Source organism: Callorhinus ursinus, unplaced genomic scaffold (assembly GCF_003265705.2).
Source record: "Callorhinus ursinus isolate GAN/ISIS: 27379988/994484 unplaced genomic scaffold, GSC_fseal_2.0 scaffold68, whole genome shotgun sequence".
Lineage (NCBI taxonomy): Eukaryota > Metazoa > Chordata > Mammalia > Carnivora > Otariidae > Callorhinus > Callorhinus ursinus.
The window spans coordinates 3,913,051-3,933,818 of record NW_027397130.1 but is presented as its reverse complement, the minus strand read 5'-3'; the positions used below and the strand labels follow the sequence as shown (position 1 = coordinate 3,933,818).

The following is a 20,768-nucleotide window of genomic DNA, read 5'->3' as shown; positions in this document are numbered from 1 at the left end:
GGCACCTAGGTGAGTTAGTGGGTTAAGTGTCTGCCTTCGGCTCAGGTTATGAGCCCAGGATCCTAGGATCAAGTCCCAAATAGGCTCCCTGCTCAGCGGGGAGTCTGCTTCTCCCTCTGCCTGCCTCTCCCCCTGCTTGTGCACGCAACTCTCTCCTTTCTATGACAAATAAATAAATAAATAAAATCTTTAAAAAAATGAAGTCCATAAATTATACACACATGCCAACTTGCAATGCACCCTAAAGCATTCCATAGTAACTAGCCATGAAACAGAGTCAGGGACTTTCTGGCGCACAGCATTATTCAACGTGAATACAGGAAGATTCTCTTAACTTTTAAGTCACTGGGAATTTTAGGCATCTCCCATTTCTAGAAGAAATGCATTAAAATGTGACCCATACTTCATTCTAGGGCATGAAAACATCTGGCAAGCAGGACGAGGCCTGGATCATGAGCCGGCTGATGAAACAACTCACAGACATGGGCTTCCCGGTGACTGGTGTCTTATTTTACCGCTCCCCTCTGTGTGTGCTGCCATGCATGGCCCTGATTGTGTCCTGTCCGCGTTTGTCATGCGTAACAAGGAAGGAAGACTTTTGAGGGAGGAGAGTGTTCATACAACCTAATGTGTAAATTCCCCTTTCACACGAGCACTTCTGTTTAGGGAGCATTGCTTTTAGCTACAGCAAGGATCCACACCGTTTCTATCAAGTAAGGTGTGAGAGCCTTTTCCTGGAATAAAACATGCTGTGTGATTGTTCTTTTCATTGGCTTATACAGTTTCATACTTTCCTTTAATTTATAATTAAAAGTGAATTTTCATTTGTTCATGTAGTAGATTGACAGATGACAAGAGAAAATTTGGTATAAAGTACTAAAGCTCTGTGTCCAGAAAAAGAATCCTCACCAAGCCTATTGAGTAGGACCTGAGTCTCAGGTCCTGGGTGGGGAGAGCTCACATTGCAGGATGACCCTCTGAGAACGTGTCCTGATGTGTTCAGTTCCTGAGATCGAATGCAGGGGTTCAGATAGTGTGGATATCACCTGCATCTGTTACATCTTCCCTTCAAAGGTCTTCTTTCCAGATCATTACTCAAGCGAATATTTATCTTTTGATTACTGTGAATGTCCCTAAAGAATGAGTGCAGCATAGCCCAGTGTAGAAACTGTATACTTCATAGCAGGCCCAGGCCCTCTGACACTGGGCAGGGCACAGACCCAGGGGTGGCCCAGCCTCTTCCCGTATGAGAGGACAGGCGGGACACTGGAGGCCTTCCCAGGAGTTCCCACTTCTACTGTGGTGCCTGCGCATGCTGACATGTATCTGTTCCCATCATAGGGATGGTTACGAAAATGAACCTACTTGTTTTGATTTGATTTGTTTTTACATTTCTTAGTGAAAAATAGTTGACAACAAAGCCCAGAGTCCATAAAGTAGAGAATGAAGCTCTGTGCTCTAACTCCTACAGTAACTTTCCCGAAACTGTCCTGGTGGAGATTTCACCTTTGCTGAATGGTTGCTACTTGTACAGAATCAATGACAAGATTCCACGGGCACTGTACATTTTGTTTTTAAAGTGTTAAATATAAATTCTTTAAAAGTCAATTCAATACATGTTTTTATTCTGAGTGCCTTTTACTTAGAAGACGTTTGTCTCTAGCCTCAACAACAAAGAGAAGTATTCCCAGTTCCAAAACCTAGTAATATAGGGTAATATTAAGTCATTGTTAGGTCAACAATAATAATTTCTCTAAGCTAATAGGGATAGAACTCTTTACTAGCTTTTTTGTTATTATAAAAGCATAATCCTAACTAAAACTCTTATTTTCCTACACAGAGAGAGCCAGCTGAAGAGGCCTTGAAGAGTAACAATATGAATCTTGACCAGGCCATGAGTAAGTAATACGATGCACACTTAAAGCACACTTTTTAAAAAGGTACCAGTGTGTGGAGTTTGGATTTCCAGAAACATTTCATTGTAGTCTTGGGTTAATGTGGAATATGTACCGGGTAGACAGGACCAGGCTTCGGCAAAGGAGTAACCACGTGATGTGCAGTAACCACACAGCAAGTCTCTGGAGACTGGTGGTCTCAGGACGAATGGCCAAACCCCACATGGAGGCATGTTTGCTTCTTTCATTTTTTTCTAGTACTTCAACAAATAGATGAGTTTTTCCATCCATTCTGAGGAGAGGTTATAGTGACGTTCTTTGAGAAAGACACTAGGACCTCAGGCCAGACTTCATTTGACACTGATTGAGCCCATTCTTCACGCCCCGCCCCAGAATGGGCTTGCTCAGGGGCCAGCAGAGATGTCTCTGTGCCGGTGGAGCGCTTACTCTGTGTGAGAGATGAGATTTACCTCAAGAACAAGCAGCCCTCATTCTGGAGCTGCTTTAAAAGTAGTAATAACTAGGGCGCCTGGGTGGCTCAGTTGGTTAAGTGACTGCCTTCGGCTCAGGTCATGATCCTGGAGTCCCAGGATCGAGTCCCGCATCGGGCTTCCTGCTCAGCAGGGAGTCTGCTTCTCCCTCTGACCCTCTTCCCTCTCGTGCTTTCTATCTCTCATTCTCTCTCTCTCTCTCAAAAAAAAAAAAAAGAAAAGAAAAAAAAATAAAGAAAAAAAAATAAAAGTAGTAATAACTAAAGGCGATAGTCAGAATTGGAAAACTATCACTGTGTTTTAGAATGGTATATTAAATTCTTAACTACAGCATAAAGGTTAAAGGAAAAGATTAAACATAACTATGGCTACTACAACTTGGTAACAAAATCTCAGTTCAAAAAAGAGATAATTTGTGACATCAAAAATATAAAAGGGGAAGAGCAAAAGGATGGAACTTTTATAAGCCAACAAAGAGAAATTGCTGTCAGCAGGAAAAGGACTATTCTATCTGTGAGATGTTTAATGTAGACCTCATGGTAACCACGAAGCAAACATCCAGAACAGAGACACAAAACACAAAAAAGGGGAGACAGAAAGTGGAAAACCACCAATGTACAAAGGTAGACAGGGACAGAAGGAAAAACACTATAAAGAGATAGAATAACCAGAAGGCAAAAGATAAAAGGGCAGCAGTTAAGTCCTTACATATCAGTAATCTCTCTCTCTCTTTTTAAGATTTATTTATTTATTTTAGAGAACGAGCACGAGCGGGAGGGGCAGAGAGAGACGGAGAGAGGGAATCTCAAGCAGACTCCACACTGAGCGTGGAGCCCAAAGTGGGGTTTGATCCCACAGCCCGGAATCACAACCTGAGCCAAAATCAAGAGTCACACACTTAACCCACTGCACCACCCAGGCGCCCTGTCAGTAATCTCTCTTAATGTCAGTGCACTGAACTCACTGATCAGAAGGCCTGGAGTGACTGGATGGATTAAAGCCACAAGTCCCAACTCTCTGCTGCCTACTGGAGACTCATTACAGCTCTAAGACACACACAGGCTCACGTTGAAAGGATGGAAAATGGTATTCCAAGCAAACAGAAACAAAAAGAAGACAAGCATAGGCCATACTCGATACCAGACAAAATAAACTTAAAGCCAGAATGGGTAACAAGAGTCAAAGAAGGTATTTATATGATGGAATGGGTCAGTACATCAAGAAGATGTAATGGTTGTAAAAATACATCCATTCTCAACACCTGATCACCGAAGTACATTAAGTAATTAATAACATCATAAGGGAGAAGTAGATATTACAGTAATTAGAGGGGATGTCGGATACCCAGCTATCAACAATGGATAGATCATACAGACTGAAAACCAACAAGGAAAAATTGAATTGAACCACACTTTAAAGCAAATGGACTTAAAAGACATACACAGAGGATGCCTGGGTGGCTCAGTCAGTTAGGCATCTGCCTTCGGCTCAGGTCATGATCCCAGAGTCTGGGGATCGAGTCCCACGTCGGGCTCCTTGCTGGGCGGGGAGCCTGCTTCTCCGCTTCTCCCTCTGCCTTTGCCTGCTGCTCTTCCTTCTTGTGGTCTCTTGCTGTCTCTTGCAAATAAATAAAATTCAAAAAAATAAAATAAAATCTTTAAAAATAAAGACATACACAGATCATTCCATCCAACAGCTGCAGAATACACGTTTTTCAAGCACACATGGAACATTCTTCAGGATAGATCCCCACCCCCCTTTCTCTAAAGGTTTTATTTTTAAGTAATCTCTACACCAGATATGGGACTCTAACTCAGTGCCTCTCCAAGATAGATCCTGATAGGCCATAAAACTAACCTTACTTTTGGGGCACCTGGCTGGCTCAGTCAGTTAAGCGTCTGCCTTTGGCTCAGGTCATGATCCCAGAGTCGTGGGATCAAGCCCTGCGTTGGGCTCCCGGATGCTCAGCGTGGAGTCTGCTTCTCCCTCTCCCTCTGCTACTCCCCCTGCTTGTGGTCTCTCTCTCTCTCTCTTAAATAAATACTTTTAAAAGAGAGAGAGAGATTCAGTCAATAAATCTAAACACAGAAAACTCCAGGACCAGATGACTCACTGGCAGAAATTCTACCAAATAAGAAGAATTAACATCAGTTCTTCTCAAACTCTTCCAAAATATCAAGAAGGGGACGCTTCCAGACTTATTCTGCCAGGCAGCATTACTTTGATACCAAAACCAGATGAGGATACCACAGGAAAACTACTGACCAATAACCCTGATGAATGTAGATGCAAAAATTCTCCACAAAAATACTAGCAAATTGAGTTCAACAACACACAAGTAAGATTATATTCCATGACCAAGTGGGATTTGTACCTGGGATGCAAGGCTACTTCAGCATACACAAATCAATAAATGTAACACATCAACATCAATAAAATGAAAGATAAAAATCATGTGATCATCTCAATAGATACGGAAGAAATATTTGGCAAAACACAGCATCCTTTCATGATTTAAAACAAAACAAAAAAACACACTTAGCAGACTGGGTATAGAAGGAATGTCCCTCAACATAATAAAGGCCATACACAACAAACCCAGAGCTAACATTATTCTCAGTGTAGAGGAATTAAAAGTGTTTCCCCTAAGATCAGGAACAAGGCAAGGATGCCCATTCTCTCCACTCCTATTCAATATAGTACCAGAAGTCCTAGCCAGGGCAATTAGGACAAAGAAAAAGAAAAAAGGCATCCATGTTGGAAAGGAAAAAGTCAAATTCTCGTTTTTTGCTGATGATATGATCCTATATAGAGAGAATTCCGAAGAATCAGTCAAAAAACAGAATTAACAATTTCAGTGAAGTGGCAGGATACAAAATCAACATCCAGAAATCAGTTGCATTCCTTTATAGTAATGATGAAGCATTGAAAAGGAAAGAAAACCATCCCAATCACAATAGCATTAAAAACAGTAAAATACTTAGGAATAAATTTAACCAAGGAAGTAAGAGATCTGCACAGTGAAAACTGCAGGACTTTGCTGAAAGAAATTGAAGAGGATACAAACAAATGGAAGGGCATCTCATGTTCATGGATTGAAAAAAATAATATTGTAAAGATTAAATTGCAGTCCCCATCAAAAAACTGAAGGCATTCACAGAAACAGAAGAAACAATTCCTAAAATGTGTTTGGAACCATGAAATACTCCAAATAGCCAAAACAGTCCTAGAAAGAACAAAGTTGGAAGTATCACACTTCTGGATTTCAAACTGTACTACTACAAAGCCACAGTAATCAAAACTGTGGCACTAGAACAAAAATAGACACATCTGGGGCCCCTGGCTGGCTCAGTCAATGGAGCATGTGACTTGATCTCAGGGTCTTGAGTTCAAGCCCCACGTTGGGCCTAGAGCTTACTCTAAAAAAAAAAAGTTAAGACACATCAACCAGTGGAATAGAACAGAGCTCAGAATTAAACCCCATCAGATACAGTCAACATAATATTCAACAAAGGAGCCAAGAATACTCAATGGGGAAAGGATAGTGTTTCGACATGTGGTTTGGGAAAAATGGAGAAACGTGCAGAACAATGAAATTGGACCCGTTTCACACCACTCATAAAAATTAGCTCATAATGGATCAAAGATTTAAACAAAAGATCTGATAGCATAAAACTCCTAGAAAAAAACTTAAAGAAGAGGCCTGTCAATATTGGTCTTAACAGGGGCGCCTGGGTGGCTCAGTCATTAAGCGTCTGCCTTCGACTCAGGTCATGATCCCAGGATCCTGGGATCGAGCCCCGCATCAGGCTCCCTGATCGTGGGAAGTCTGCTTCTCCCTCTCCCACTCCCTCTGCTTGTGTTCCCTCTCTCACTGTGTCTCTCTCTGTCAAATGAATAAATAAAATCTTTAAAAAATATATATATTGGTCTTAATAATAATTTGGGGAGCATGACGTCAAAAGCACAAACAACAAAAGAAAAATCAACAAATGGGGCTACATCAAACTCAAAAGTTTCTGCACAGCAAAAGAAAAAACAAAATAAAAAATCCTAAAGAATGGGAGAAAAATTTTGCAAGCCATATGTTGGATAAAGGGTTAATATCCAAAATATATAAAGAACTCAGTCAACTGAAACAAAAAAAGTATGGTTTGTAAAAATGGGTAGAAGCTTTGCGCAGTGGCAGTATCATAGCCAATGAGGTTTATTTGAGGCGCGATTATTGCTAATTGAAAATGGGTAGAATAACTAAGTAGACATTTCTGCAAAGAGGAGATCAGATGGCCAACAGACACACAAAGAGATGCTAAGCATCTGTCATCATCAGGGAAATGCAGATCAAAACCACAATGAAATCTCACCTCATCCCTGTCAGAATGGCTTTCTTCATCAAGAAGACAAGGGACTTGGGTGCTGGTGAGGACATGGTGAAAAGGGAACCCTTGTGCACTGTCGGGGAATGTAGATTTGTCCGACTGGTATGGAAAACCATATGGAGGTTCCTCAAAAAAAGTAAAGTAGACTCACTGTACGATCCAGCAATTCCAGTTCTGGGTATATACGAAAAGGATGAAAACAGGATCTAGACGGGATATCTGTATTTCCGTGTTTATCGCAGCATTATTCACAATAGCCAAGGTATGGAAACAACCCAAACGCCCATCCACAGATGAATGTGGTTCATGTACACAGTGGAATATTATTTAGCTGTGAGAAAGGAGAATCTCCTGCCATCTGCACCAACATGGACAGACCTTAAGTACATGATGCTGAGTGAGTGAAGTCAGACAAAAACAAGTACTTAATGATCTCACTTATATGTGGCATTTATCCAGATTCAACCTGTAAAGCACAGACAGCAAATGGTGGTTACCTGGCACCGCAGGTGGGGAGATGAGTGGTGGTGTTTCAGAGTACAGATTTGTAACAAGCAGTATGTAAACCACAGAGATCCACCACCCTGCGCTTGTCCACAAATGACCTCAAAAGTGCCACGATTACTGATTTGGGGCTACCGATAAATTTAGCCAGCCAGTGAATTCACAAGCACAGAATCCGTGAATGATGAGGACCAACTTTGTAGTTAATGTGCAGGTGCCGAAATGTGTGGTACGAGCTGCCAGGACAGAAATGACAATCTGGGGGCGCCTGGGTGGCTCAGTTGGTTAAGCGACTGCCTTCGGCTCAGGTCATGATCCTGGAGTCCCGGGATCAAGTCCTGCGTCGGGCTCCCTGCTCAGCAGGGAGTCTGCTTCTCCTTCTGACCCTCTTCCCTCTCGTGCTCTCTATCTCTCATTCTCTCTCTCTCATATAAATAAATAAAATCTTAAAAAAAAAAGAAATGACAATCCGTGTGAGCTAGAAGTTTTGTAACTTGTTAGAAGTATAAAATAGCACAAAATCAAAGGTAGCCACGCCAAACCAGTCACTAGCCCAAGAGCCTATGAGGACAAAAACCTTACCTGTTTTCACATGATACTGCGTCCCCAGTATCTGGAAGAGCCCTTGTAGCTCACGGGGATACAGGAAGTGGAAATCAAGGGCTATGAGGGGTCAGCGGCGCCATTTTAAAACAGGAAGATCAGGGCAGGAACACAACCAGGGAAGGCGGTGTGAAGGAAGGGGTGCATCCCAGTGGGGAGGAAGGGCAGGCCCCTGAGGGGCAGGGTGGCAGGTGGATTGGAGTGGGTGGAGCAGGAGCAGGGACGAGAGCAGGTCCTGGTCATAGACTGTGGGCCTCGCAGGAGCAAAACCATGGCCTCCCTGTTTTCCATGGGGTTGAGAGGCTCCAGCTGGTGCTCATCACTCCTGACACTCGTTGCGCATTTAGGTGTAAGTGTTGCTTCTGTTTGCTCCAGGCGCCCTGCTGGAAAAGAAGGTGGACGTGGACAAGCGTGGACTGGGAGTGACCGACTACAATGGAGTGGTCACCAAAGCCCTTGGCTGCCGCCCACCAGTCTCCAAAGACTCTTCCGGGGACCGCCCCACCTTTCTCGACAAGGTATGAATTTAGGGGGTGTTTTGTTTGTTCATTTTTAAAAAGAGGTATTTTTCATTTTAACTATGTCCTTAATGCAAGCTGGATTAAATACTTGCCGGATTGTATATAATATTTAAGTGACTTTTACCCACTTTTTAAAAATATATATGACCATTTAACTCAGAAGAAATAATGTTACTGTTACATTTCATACGATGTAGCTAGGGTTAAAAAGTACCGAAATTGAAAACTGATTTTCATTTTAGTGGGTGAACTTGGCTGGCTTATCTGCTTCAGTTTGTCCAGTAACAAGGGTCATCAAGTTTCTGTTTTACTGTCTTATTTTATAAGGCATTGGAAATGATGTGTTACATGTTTAATCTGAGAAAAAAAAACTAGAAGTGGTTGGGTGCAGGCACCCGTGTCTAGTCGGCCCAGCTCGGCCACTTCAGAGAGCATACAGTTGTCTGTTGGAAGCCCCTGGGGTGGTTCCACGTGTCCAGGCATCAGTTCAGCCCCTTCAGGATTGTCATGTAGTGATGTCCCCTCTCCAGATGGGTGTGCCTTCAAAAGGAGGGGGAGAACAGCATCCCGTGAAAACCAGTCAAAATGTTGAACCTTGAAAATAAAATTGAAGCAAGAAAGGATAGGTTTAGAAACAAAACACAACAGGGCGCCTGAGTGGCTCAGTCGGTTAAGCGACTGCCTTCAGCTCAGGTCATGATCCTGGAGTCCCGGGATCGAGTCCCGCATCGGGCTCCCTGCTCGGCGGGGAGTCTGCTTCTCCCTTGGACCCTCCCCCCTCTCATGCTCTCTCTCTATCTCATTCTCTCTCTCAAATAAATAGAAACAAAACACAACAAAGCAGAAAGGCTCACAGGAGAGAGATAACACTTCATCCCTGCTCACAAATGAACAGGATCCTCTGCCACACACTACCCTCCAGAAAGCTGTGACTGGGGAGGGCCTAGGGGGAGGGTCAGGTCCTGCCCTGCCCCCTGCTGTGGCTCTGGTCACATCCAAGATCCTTAGTGAACTTGGAGTTCACATAAACAACCAGTCATAGGTGGAGCACACTTAGTCTAAAATATTATTTGTTGTTTATGTGAAATTCCAGTTTAATTTGGTATCTTGTATTTAACTTGCTAAGTGCGGGACCCTGACTTATTTCCTTATCTTTAAAATGTAGAATAATACAAAAAAAAAGAAAAAAGAAATGAAGAATAATACTGCATGCTGGTTGTGGAGTTAGAGGAGATAAATTTGCAAAGGGCCTGACACATAATGTGACCTTAATAATGTAAAAGAGTAAGATCCATCTGCTTTATAACTTACCCTGTTATTGGATTAAACCATATGAAACAGCTGAGTGTCGGCAGAATGCAACCAAATGTACCCCTAGAGCCCTCGTACTGAAGGAAGGCAGCCTGTTTATTTGAAAATGGTTGTAAAGTGTTTTCCAAATACGACTTTTGCTAATGTTTCTGTGCTTCTCCTGAGCCCTGCCCCGGGCAGAGTCAGCAGAGTCTGAGCACGTTGTAAGCTAATGTATGTGTTGGTGAAGTAATGGTTATGAGAACAGCATCTTAATCCTCTTTCTCTTTTTCTTTTCCACTCTTCCTTTGGCCCATGTTCTCCATTCTCTTGTTACCCACACTTTTTTGATCTTTTAATTCTTTATCCATCCATACCCGTTCATACGTCCTTGGGAAACTGCTTTGTGCATTGTCTGCGGATGGACACTGCACGTAGCTCACCCTTTCTTTCTCCAATCAGGACGGCGGCCTAGTGGAAGAGCCCACGACTTCACCGTTTTTGCCTTCACCAAGCCTGAAGCTCCCCCTTTCAAACAGTGCACTCCCTAATCAGGCCCTGGGTGGGATTGCCTCAGGGCTGGGCATGCAAAACTTGAATTCTTCTAGACAGGTAAGGCTGTGGGGAGAGAGCCATTGTGGTCTCGGTTTCACCTGCCTCTAACAAATGTGTTTGGGACATATACTTTGATTTTTAACTAATACCTGTACTTTAAAATACAGTCAAGTATGTTAAGGTAGCTGAAATAGGAGAAGGATTTCCCTCCAGGTGATGTACAGGTGTTGGGAGTTGAATCCAGTTCTTGAAATTGAACCATGTTGTAGGAAATGCTCCCAAACTTCATTTATTTTTACACATAACGAACACACACCTGAGTTCAGTGCCCTCAGTGCTCAGTTCTGCTGGTTTAAACAGTGCGTCCTGCAGGGTGGTCTCCAGCTGCCAGGTCCCTTCATGGATCCGGGTGATGCCATCCTGTGCACCAGCGGTCCAAACCTTCCATACCGTGGTCTTTGAGAAAACACCACGTGCTCCCCCTGCTCCCTGAAATAGAGGTGACATCCCGGTGGATTCCAGAGAGCCACGTTGGTGTTTTCCCTTCTGTGACACTCAGGGGAGGTGAGAGCCCCTGTCAGGCGTCACGGAAGGGGCACTGCGGGTTTGTGTTGAACGCGGCTCCGTGGCCGTTGTGTCTCCCAGCCCCCCTGGAAGGCATAACCCATCTGTAGGACGTCCTTTTCATGGATTCGCTCGCATGTGAGGCTGACACGCACCAACCTCTGAAGCAGATCTTTAAGTAGACGCTGTGATGTTTGGGGTGGCCCACCAGGGCCACGTGTGCGCCTGTCGTCCCAGGGTAGCAGTCGGTGGCGCCTCAGCCCGCGGTCTCATGTGGCTAACGCTGGTGGTAGTTCAGTGCAATGCCTGCTTTTCGGGGGTTCTGCCATTGGACAGCGAACAAGCCGGTGGGCAGGGTGCTGGGAGCGAGCCCACGCACTGCAGCAGAGCAGAAATTACACCTAAAATGCACTGATGATATTTAACACAAAGGTAACTACCTGGATTTATCCATTTATTCAGCTTCCACTTTGGTTGAAATTATACTTCTGTTTCCTACTTGAAAATGTTGCTGGTTCAGGTTAGCAGTCCCCACCCCTTAGCGCTCCGTACCCCACCACAGATAGCCTGTGAGAAAAGCTTCCGAACCCCATGGCGTGCATTGCTGTTTGGAACACTGTATTATGATAGTTTCTGTGGACATGGTAGCCTCTTTTGGGGCCCCTTTCCAACTGGCCCTGTCGTGTGAAGACATGGGCAGCCTTCACGGTTGGCGGCCCGTCGTCGTCCACAGCCAGCTTGCCCGGCAGCATTTACTGTGAGTTCACTTCCGTAGAAGTCGACAGCAGTAGGAAGTAGGGAGGATTTTGCTGTCGCATTTAGGAAGGCGGAGCCTCCTCCAGAGCTCCTGGGGTGCCCGGCTCCGTAGCGACCAGGCCCGTGCCATCTCCCCGCAGATGCCGAGTGGCAGCCTGGGTATGTTCGGCAGCAGCGGAGCAGCGCAAGCCAGGACCATGCAGCCGCCGCCGCAGCCCCCCGTGCAGCCTCTGAGCTCCTCCCAGCCCAGCCTCCGTGCTCAAGTGCCTCCGTTTCTATCCCCTCAGGTGGGACCCGCGGCGACTCGGATGGGCGTTGTGTGTGTCTGTGCCGCTCGACGTCACTGTTTGAAAGTGAGAGCCAGTTCATTCACCCACCCCCGAGCACGGCCTTCCTCTCCGCCCGTCCACCGGTCCTCCGGCCGCGGGAGGCATTTTCAGAACGGCCCCTGGGGGTGCCCCCACCAGCCACGGCCCGGCTAGGCGTCCACCGGTCAGGAGCTATGCCGCTGGGTGGAAAGATCGCCTCCCACGCACTGTAATGCGGTTCTTGTCCAGGTCTTACCAGAATTATTCAGAAGAACCTGATGAATTGTCCTGGCTGGGAGAGGAAAATGACAAGCTGAAACATTGCTTAACCCGTAAGGGGGCACGTGGGAGCACTCAGGGCCTGAAGAATGCTTTGGTGGCCGCCTGCATGTGATCATAGATCATAATTATATATTAATATGTTACTGGCTCCTTAGTTAAGTTTATTACCTAGTATTAGACCATTTTTGCCCATAGAGATTCTTTAAAAAAAAAAAATGTGTGTGTCAAACAGAAAAGGAAAAGGATACTTGTTTGCATAGCTCTAAAGCACTTGGACTTTTTTCATGTTAATTGTGTTTACTTTTAGAACATTCCATAATTTTACGCTTTGGACTGAGTTTTTCCTTAGAGTGTTTCAGTCCTCATCCCTTTTAAAAATATTCAGTAATAGATTACTAATGATAAGCTATAGAATTAGTTGGAAGTAGTTAACCCTCCACAGTTGGTTGAACCCAGATTTGTGCACTGAGTTGAGATGGCTGAAATGTAGGTGAAACAACAGTTAAATTCCTTCATCAGGATGCAGGGTGGGCCACGATACCAGACACCCCGGAGTGCAGAGGCTTAGACAGGACAGGCATTTGCTTCTCTGGGTGGACGTGCAGGAGGCAGTGGCTCAGGGCAGTGGGGCGCCTCTGCCACAGCCCTTCCCAATTGCTGGGAGCGGCACAGAACACGTCCGCTTGTGTCCCACTGCCTGAGCCTGCGGACACAGCCACCCCAGCCTGAGGGGCAGAAGGAGAGCTGAGCCTGGGTGACCGGCAGCAGGCTTCCCACACTCGGCAAAGCATGTGTCACCCTTGTGCCCCACATTACCTGTACTATTACACAGTGTGTTTTCTTTAAATGACTTGCCTGCTTAAATAAATCTGTTCTTAAAACAAACTTTACATACCTATCATAAGTAGAAAAAAAAATCACATTTTTCTGATATACATTAGACAAGTATTAAAGTAAAAGAAGCCCATCCACGTTCTACCTAAAATCATCTTGCATAAATGTTGTGATAAACATACATAGCCCATGGTGGAAAACATTGAAATCTCCAGTGCCAGGCCCCAGATTGTTTCAACGCAGTGAATTGCAGTTGAAGAGATCCCCCTGAACGGGAATGCAGATGGACGGTCCAGGGCAGGGCCGGCAGAGGGGCGTAGACCACGTCCCGAGCCCATCCTGGGCAGAGACCCTCCTGTGGGGTGGCGTGGTACCTGCCAGCAGGAGCGGCTTCTTCCCTGAAACCCCACATTCACTATCTCCCGTCCTTAAATTATGCCCATTTATTTTCACTGTGACAGAATGTGAGATCAGTTTTCGATAGGAGTTACCCAGAGCCCTAGCATCTTAATTCGTGTCTAAAATATTTGGAGGTGGAAGGCTCTTTCTCTCCTTCCTTCCTTCCTTCCTTATTTTCTACAGAAGCATGTTAACTACTAATGGCAAAAAGCCCATGAGTTTTTTAATGGCTTTTGAAGTTCATTCTTGAGACAAGCTGTCTTTAACTGTCATTAATTCATCAGTTCTGCATCTTGGAAACACTGCCTGGACAGGTGGCCGTTTCGACAGGGACACAGTGCCTGACGCTCTGTGTTGTGTTCAACAGGTTCAAGCACAGCTTTTGCAGTTTGCAGCAAAAAACATTGGTCTCAACCCTGCACTATTGACCTCGCCAATCAATCCTCAGCATATGACGATGTTGAACCAGCTCTATCAGCTGCAGCTGGTAAGCGGACAGATCATTCAGCTTCTAGAACTAAGGAAGAGTGCACACTGACACTCATGCAGCTATGCCAGCGACCCAGCCACTGATAAAAGTAGTTAGTTAATGCCTCACTTTCTTCATGTCAGACTACTGACACAATTAGGAAGTTTTTCACTTAAGAGTGTCAGTTCTCTGGCCCCTTCACAGAGTGTCCCAGACCTTACCAGGAGGCATGTCCTTCGGCTCAGGGTCTCAGCTAGCCTTTCTCATCCAGAGTTTCCCGTCAGAACCACAGAACACAGAAACTCGTTTGAGTGACGATTCTCCAAATTCTTCAAGGGTGGAACACACAAAGTCTGTTCTGGAAGCGTGAAAGAGAAGTTACTTCATTACATACAGTAGATGCCATAGAGATTAGGGTTTAATTCCCTCTCACAATCCCTTTTGAGAAAGGCTGATGTAGCCTAATAATTCTTGGAAGTTTTACAATTTAACATACCTTAAATTTTTAATTTTTGACAGTCTTACTGCTTTTACCATAAAATTCCGTGTCACTGTATCTCTAGATGCATACTGGATTTATATACACTAAAGGACCTTTCTTTAATATGTTGACACCTGCTTTATTTCAAAGTCTTGTCCAGTAACTTCATCTCCTTGAAAATGACCAGGAATCCTTAAGGAAGGAAGAAAGGCCTCTGATAGACAAAAGCATTGATGCCAAAGCTTTCCTTAGAGGAGAGCCCTGGGCCCTGTCAGTCCTCATGTCTAACCAGTCTAAGGGTCCAGTTTTCCAGTAAGTAGCAGCATGGGATGGGAGGAAGAAAGTGCCCGGAGAAAATCGTGGTTTCAGGGAGAACACAGAGCTCAGGAAGTGGGGTCACGACTATGTTAGGGTCTCAGACGCTGTTTCTTTGTCCGTAAAATTGGAGATGGGGGGGCACCTTGCAGCGTGGTAGGAAGGCTTCCCAGGACCTGAAAGTGTGGTGGGTGGGTGGTTCAAGTGCACAGGACTATTGCTTTTACTACCAGCAGCAACAGGGAGAGACCCCTGACCTCAGAGATGGAGAAGGAAATAACCATAAAAGTCAGGCACACATTTAAAAAGCATATTATGTAGAGGTATTATTATAGAGGAAAGTAGCTTTCTGCTTCTTGGTAACGCTGAAGACATGGCTGTATTCTGACATGAGACATAGCTAGTTATCATACTGATGTTCTAAAATTTCTTATTTATATGGTAATTTTTATTGACCCCTATAATGTGAAAGACATCAAGAAAATCTCTTTTTTTTCCATTGAGGCATTTTATTTACACATATGTATTACATCTCTAGAAAAAGAATCCCAGGATTTTCCCTCCTGTGCATTTTCATCTTGCTTCTTCATGGTCCGTGATGCCAGCTGAGCTTGTCAGTACAATGAAACCAAACTGGCAGGACGGGAACAGATTATTCCGCCATTTTTCTAGATCTTTGAGTTATACATCAGAACTGGGGCTGATCTCTCCACACTTGTTTAACCTGCCCGTGAGGTTGACAATGATTTTCCTAGCTGATAGACAAAAGCATTGATGCCAAAGCTTTTCTTACAAGAGATCCCCAGGCCTTGTCAGTCGTATAACCCTTACTGCCCATTAGACTCAGTCTAACCAGTCCGAGGGGCCGGTTTTCCAGTAGTAAGTAGAGCCCCAGACCCTCCTTACTACTAGAAACCCGATGATAATATTGGAGCATGGCCTAGTAAGAGTCTGGCTTTCGCCTCTCTTTCCAGCATTGTTAGTGCTCTTGAGAGCATCTACCAGGACATTCATGTGAACCATGATGGCATGGAAAAAGATGGTGGAAAAAGCAAGAAAGTCTTGAATTATGTTTAATGTGTTCTGTTTTACAAACAATTCATAATGTTTTTAATTTTTTTTTTCAAAAATTGGTAAAATAAAGTTTTGGTGCATCCTGAGGTTGTTTTAGGGCCTTAAAGGATTCACTGAAGTGGAGTATTTTATTCCTCTATAATTTACAGATTAATGAGGCATTTCTAATAGTATAGTCTCTACCTTTATATGGATCCTGTTTTAATAAATCCTCTTGCTAAACATGTCCTCAAAAATCCATGTTGTAAGAAAAAAATGTATGATTGGCAGCCAGCATTTTGAAGCGATCAAATGATGGAACTTAACGCATGGCTGTGTGGAAGGTGCTCACGGTTAGCCAGCTGGGCAGGCAGGGCCCGTAACAGGAGTGCCACAGGCCGGATTTCAGGCAGCCCGTGGGGGGACATCATCATGTGGCCCCTGGCACTCACAAGCCTGGAGTTGTTCTGATTATCTGGGGTGGCCAGTCACTGCTGTTCTGCGCCAGGGTCTGAGCCACTCTGGACAACTTTTCATCTGTATCACTGTAAGAATCAGTAGTTTTTCATTTTCCCATCATTTCTTTTTTACTTTTAGTTTGTAAGATTTGAGCAGAAGAATTTTGATCTCTTCGTTAACTGAAAAATATTTGCTGACAAATCTCATTACCTACACTAAAGGGTACTGACTGAATTAGTTTTTAAAAATCTATGCGCGGGCGCCTGGGTGGCTCAGTTGGTTAAGCGACTGCCTTCGGCTCAGGTCATGATCCTGGAGTCCCGGGATCGAGTCCCACATCGGGCTCCCTGCTCAGCGGGGAGTCTGCTTCTCCCTCTGACCCTCTTCCCTCTCGTGATCTCTATCTCTCATTCTCTCTCTCTCAAATAAATAAAATCTTTAAAAAAATAAATAAATAAAAATAAAAATCTATGCACTAGGGGTGCCTGGGTGGCTCAGTCGTTAAGCGTCTGCCTTCGGCTCGGGTCATGATCCCAGGGTCCTGGGATCGAGCCCCATGTCAGGCTTCCTGCTCCTCAGGAGGAGGAGGAGGAGGAGGAGCAGGAAGCCTGCTCTCCCTCTCCGTCTTCCTCGCCCCCTGCCTGTGTTCCCTGTTTCACTGTGTCTCTCTCTCTCAAAAAATAAATAAATAAAATCTTAAAAAAAAAAAATCTACGCACTAGAAGGGTTTGGGAAAGACATTTCTCCTTTTAAAAATGCTTCTACCTCACAGTAAGTATGCTTAAACCATAGTATGGTAAGGGGACCAAGAATCTTGGCTGTTTTCTCTCTCTGTCTTTCTTTTTTTTAATATACAATAGTTGAACCATTTGTTGATGGCTTTCTTACAGTATTTTAACTGTTTTCTGTCAACAGGCATACCAACGTTTACAAATCCAGCAGCAGATGCTACAGGCTCAGCGTAATGTTTCCGGACCCATGAGACAACAGGAGCAGCAAGTAGGTATCGCCTGGGGGGTATAGCTGGACTCGCTAGCGCCCATCTTGCCTGATCTGAAGTTGCTAAATGGCAAACTGTTACGTTGTCATTGATTTTTCTCTCGCTAACCCCCCCTCCCTTTTAGCAGTCTCGGGGTCACCTTGGTTTGGGAGCAGGTGGGTCCAGCCAGCGGAGACTGAATGCCCTGGGTCTGGAGACAAGTGACGTGCGCCACTCTCAAACCTTTTCCACCTCGCATCTCTGCCGCCAGGTTGCGCGCACAATCACTAACCTGCAGCAGCAGATCCAGCAGCACCAGCGCCAGCTGGCCCAGGCCCTGCTCGTGAAGCCGCCGCCGCCCCCGCCGCACCTGTCTCTGCACCCCTCTGCAGGCAAATCGGCCATGGACAGCTTCCCCCCCCACCCCCAGGCCCCCGGCCTGCCCGACCTGCAGACCAAAGAGCCACAGTCTTCACCCAGCACCTTTGCTCCTTACCCTCTCGGTGAGTCCCTGCGGTGCGGGCCGGCACTCTCTCCCAGGGCTTCCTGGTAAGGGAGCACCACTGGCTGTCTTCTGCAGAGCGAAATTCTGCTATGGCCATAAATACCTTCTAGTATAAAGTCTTTTAAAGGAGCACCAGTGAGAGCCCCAGAATTCCCTCATTTCTGTTGTCGAATAGGTTTGTTCTGTTCCTGGTTTCCTGCTCTTTAGTAGCCACCAGCCCCCACCTAACTGCAGGGATGAGTTTATAATGGTTTTACTAGTAAAGGTGTTTAGATTTTTAAAAATCAGGTACTTCTTGGAAAGCAGTGGTTGTCCATATAAGCCTTGTAGTGTAGAAGATGGCTTATAATCCGCCAAATCAACATGCATGTGTTGACCCCTAACCTGTAGGAAGCATGCTCAGCACATGAAATCTGCCGGTCGGCAGAAGACACGGTGCCACCCTCCGGGTCCTACAAGCCAGCCAGGAGGGGCATAGGTTAACGTAACTGCAGGCCGGATCGAGGAAGTGTCCCAGGGAGGTATATGTCAGTAAATGGATTATACATGAAACGGTTTGATGTAAGAATCCAGAACCTGGTGACCGCTCTCAGGCTTGTCTGCCAGGTGGCTGTTAGGGTGAGGCTCTAGGACAAAGGGAACCAGTAACCCAGGAAATACATATCAGGAGCAAAGGTCAGATGCATGATAGTGAGTTTGCTGCTGGCTGATGGTGTCCCTTTCCTTAATACTGCCCTGAAAAGAGCCGTAAATCCTAATGGTACGAGCATGTTCTCCTTCATATGCAATCCTTATGGTATGTCCTTAATATGAACCTGATGAATGCTGACTGTGATCTTCCCATCCCTTTCTCATTGCCCCATGCTCACAGCCTTTTATGTGCACAGAGGAGGACAGTCTGGTGGCCGAGGCCTGGCTGGAGAGGTGACCCACGCCGAGTCCTAGCTCCACCAGGGCTGGCTCAGCACTTCCTTGCATGACTTGCCCAACTGTCTTTGCCTCAATTCCCCATTTAAAGTGGGGATACTACCTCATGGGGTCCTTTAAAGATTAAGTGAGATAATATGTAAAGTTCTCAGGCCAGTGCTCCATGCAGCAAGCCCTTTGTGAGACGTGAGCCAGACACAAGCACGTCTTGTTTAGGAGTCCTTTCAGAAACCGGTTCCATTGTCTGTTACCAGGAAAAGCTTCCGCTTCAGCTTGCTAGTGTCCATCTGGCCTCTCAACCTATTTTTGGAGAGTAAAGTACACTAATCTTTATTCTTAAAGATTTTTTTTCTTAATACAAATGAAAAAATTAGTACAGTGGCTCTTCAAAATTAGATGAAAAATAATTTTGATAACATTTTACAATATTCACATTAAACTTACAAACTTATTGAAAATAAATAGTGGGACACGTGGCTGGCTCAGTCGGTAGAGCATGTGACTCTTTATCTCGGGGTCGTGAGTTCAGGCCCCACATTGAGTGTAAAGATTACTTAAAAAATAAAATCTTAAGAAAAAAAGAAAAACAGCTAATCAGGGGCGCCTGGGTGGCTCAGTCAGTTAAGTATCTGCCTTCAGCTCAGGTCATGATCACAGGTCCTGGGATCGGCCCCACGTCGAGTACCTTGCTCAGCGGGGAGTCTGCTTCTCCCTCTGCTGCTCCCCCTGATTGTGCTCTCTCTCTCTCTCTGACAAATAAATAAAAATCTTTAAAAAGAAAAAAAAAATAGCTGATCCAGTATAAGAAACTTAGCCTATAAAATTGCCTCTCTCTTTGGTTCTTGGCATTTTTCTTTAATGGTTGTAGCTCTGTCCACCTTCCTCCCCACTCAGCGTCTCCTTACTCTGCTGTTTCTTAACTGCTGGAATTTGTCGTCCACACGGGAAGATGAGGCATAGAATAATGAAAAACAGCCTTCATAGGCAGTGCTGCAGAGAAGGGAGAGCTGGTGTTCACCATGAATGGTGAAAGAAAAACCCAGAGCAGGGGCCAAGCATGGATCTCAGATGAGCAGGACTTCAGTGACCAGAGCCTGTCAGGACAGGGCGTGCCCTGGGCAGTCATGCTAACTTGTGGCAGGGGTCCACAAATGAGCGGGCAAGCTGGGGAGATCGGTTCAGGCCCAACACTTGGAAGGCCAGGCTGGAGCCCGGCCTCACTGTCCCCTCACCCAACTACATGTGTGCAAATGGAAGTGGAGGTTGCCATCCGTGCCAGCTGCACACAGACAGCCACTGGCGGCATCTGACCTGCTCAGGTGGTGTGTTTCATCTGCAAAGTGTGTGTGTGTGTGTGTGTGTGTGTGTTAATTACCAACATTTACAAATTGGAAATTTTTAAATAAAAGTAACTTCTGGCTTCTCTTAAAATGGCTCCATGGGGTCTGCCTTCCCTGTGGCTGTCACAGGCTGGCACCAGCAGCTGGCACTCCGGGTGGGACAAGCACTGTCGGGTTCGCCACCATCCCCACTGGGCCCACTTCACAGCTGCTTGGCCCATGTAGTCATTTGAGTTTGCAGACACGGATTTAAAGCCAAGAACAAACCTGTTCAATACCTTGCTTACAAGTAGAGATGCACTTTGACTGACGTACCAGGATGTATGGTCTGTGAATCCTGGGGTTATTCTCCATCACCGAGCATTCAGTCCCCACCGGGGACTCTATATCGTCCTCCTCGCCCCTCTTTAGTAACCTGACACGGTGTTGCCACATAACGGCAGCACGTGCTTTTAGCTGTAAGAAAGAAACCCAGGATTGGCACGCTGTTCCAGCCGGGGGCAGATGGCAGATGGCAGCCCTGCCACGCTCTCCAATAGGTCAAGTCCTTAAAAGGAGTCTGATATTTATAAACTCCTGAAGAGCACACTTTTGTAAAGTAAGTTCAGTAAAGGTGGAATGGAATTATCCCTACCAGCCTGTTCTGGTACTTTAGAACACTGTCTAGAACTCTGAGGGAGTTGTCCTGATCTGCTGAGTTTCCCTAAGATATCCTAAGATCAGAAAAGATTTTCCTCATTGTCTGGACTTGCCCTGCCTTTCTGTGGGTTCTGAGGAGCACCGGGACTGTGTTTAGCTCTGGAACAAGTGAAATGAAGAGAGTCATTGGTCTTACCTAACCAGAGAATATTCATGACCA

At 45.3% G+C, this 20,768-nt stretch overlaps 1 protein-coding gene, 1 long non-coding RNA gene and 1 pseudogene across 4 annotated transcripts in view; 2 read left to right on the top strand and 1 right to left on the bottom strand.

Moving 5' to 3' along the window:
- The window catches only part of TNRC6C (trinucleotide repeat containing adaptor 6C), a 151,345-nt gene that overhangs the window by 115,921 nt on the left and 14,656 nt on the right, over positions 1 to 20,768 (top strand). For 2 of the 3 annotated variants that reach the window (XM_025859647.2, XM_073886164.1), the window contains exons 8-15: positions 414 to 494; positions 1,841 to 1,898; positions 8,248 to 8,390; positions 10,146 to 10,295; positions 11,699 to 11,845; positions 13,749 to 13,868; positions 17,074 to 17,157; positions 17,409 to 17,640. In XM_025859647.2, the coding sequence (XP_025715432.2) occupies positions 414 to 494; positions 1,841 to 1,898; positions 8,248 to 8,390; positions 10,146 to 10,295; positions 11,699 to 11,845; positions 13,749 to 13,868; positions 17,074 to 17,157; positions 17,409 to 17,640 (1,015 nt within the window). Of the gene's footprint in view, positions 1 to 413; positions 495 to 1,840; positions 1,899 to 8,247; positions 8,391 to 10,145; positions 10,296 to 11,698; positions 11,912 to 13,748; positions 13,869 to 17,073; positions 17,158 to 17,408; positions 17,641 to 20,768 lie in introns of all 3 variants that reach the window. The other variant, XM_025859648.2, reaches the window with a different exon arrangement.
- Positions 6,558 to 6,627, top strand: LOC112814475 (U4 spliceosomal RNA; annotated as a pseudogene).
- LOC141371336 (uncharacterized) lies at positions 8,877 to 20,355 on the bottom strand. The gene is made up of 3 exons (XR_012376219.1): positions 20,225 to 20,355; positions 14,072 to 14,208; positions 8,877 to 8,987 (listed from the first exon to the last, which is right to left on the bottom strand). It is a non-coding gene; the product is annotated as an uncharacterized lncRNA (long non-coding RNA).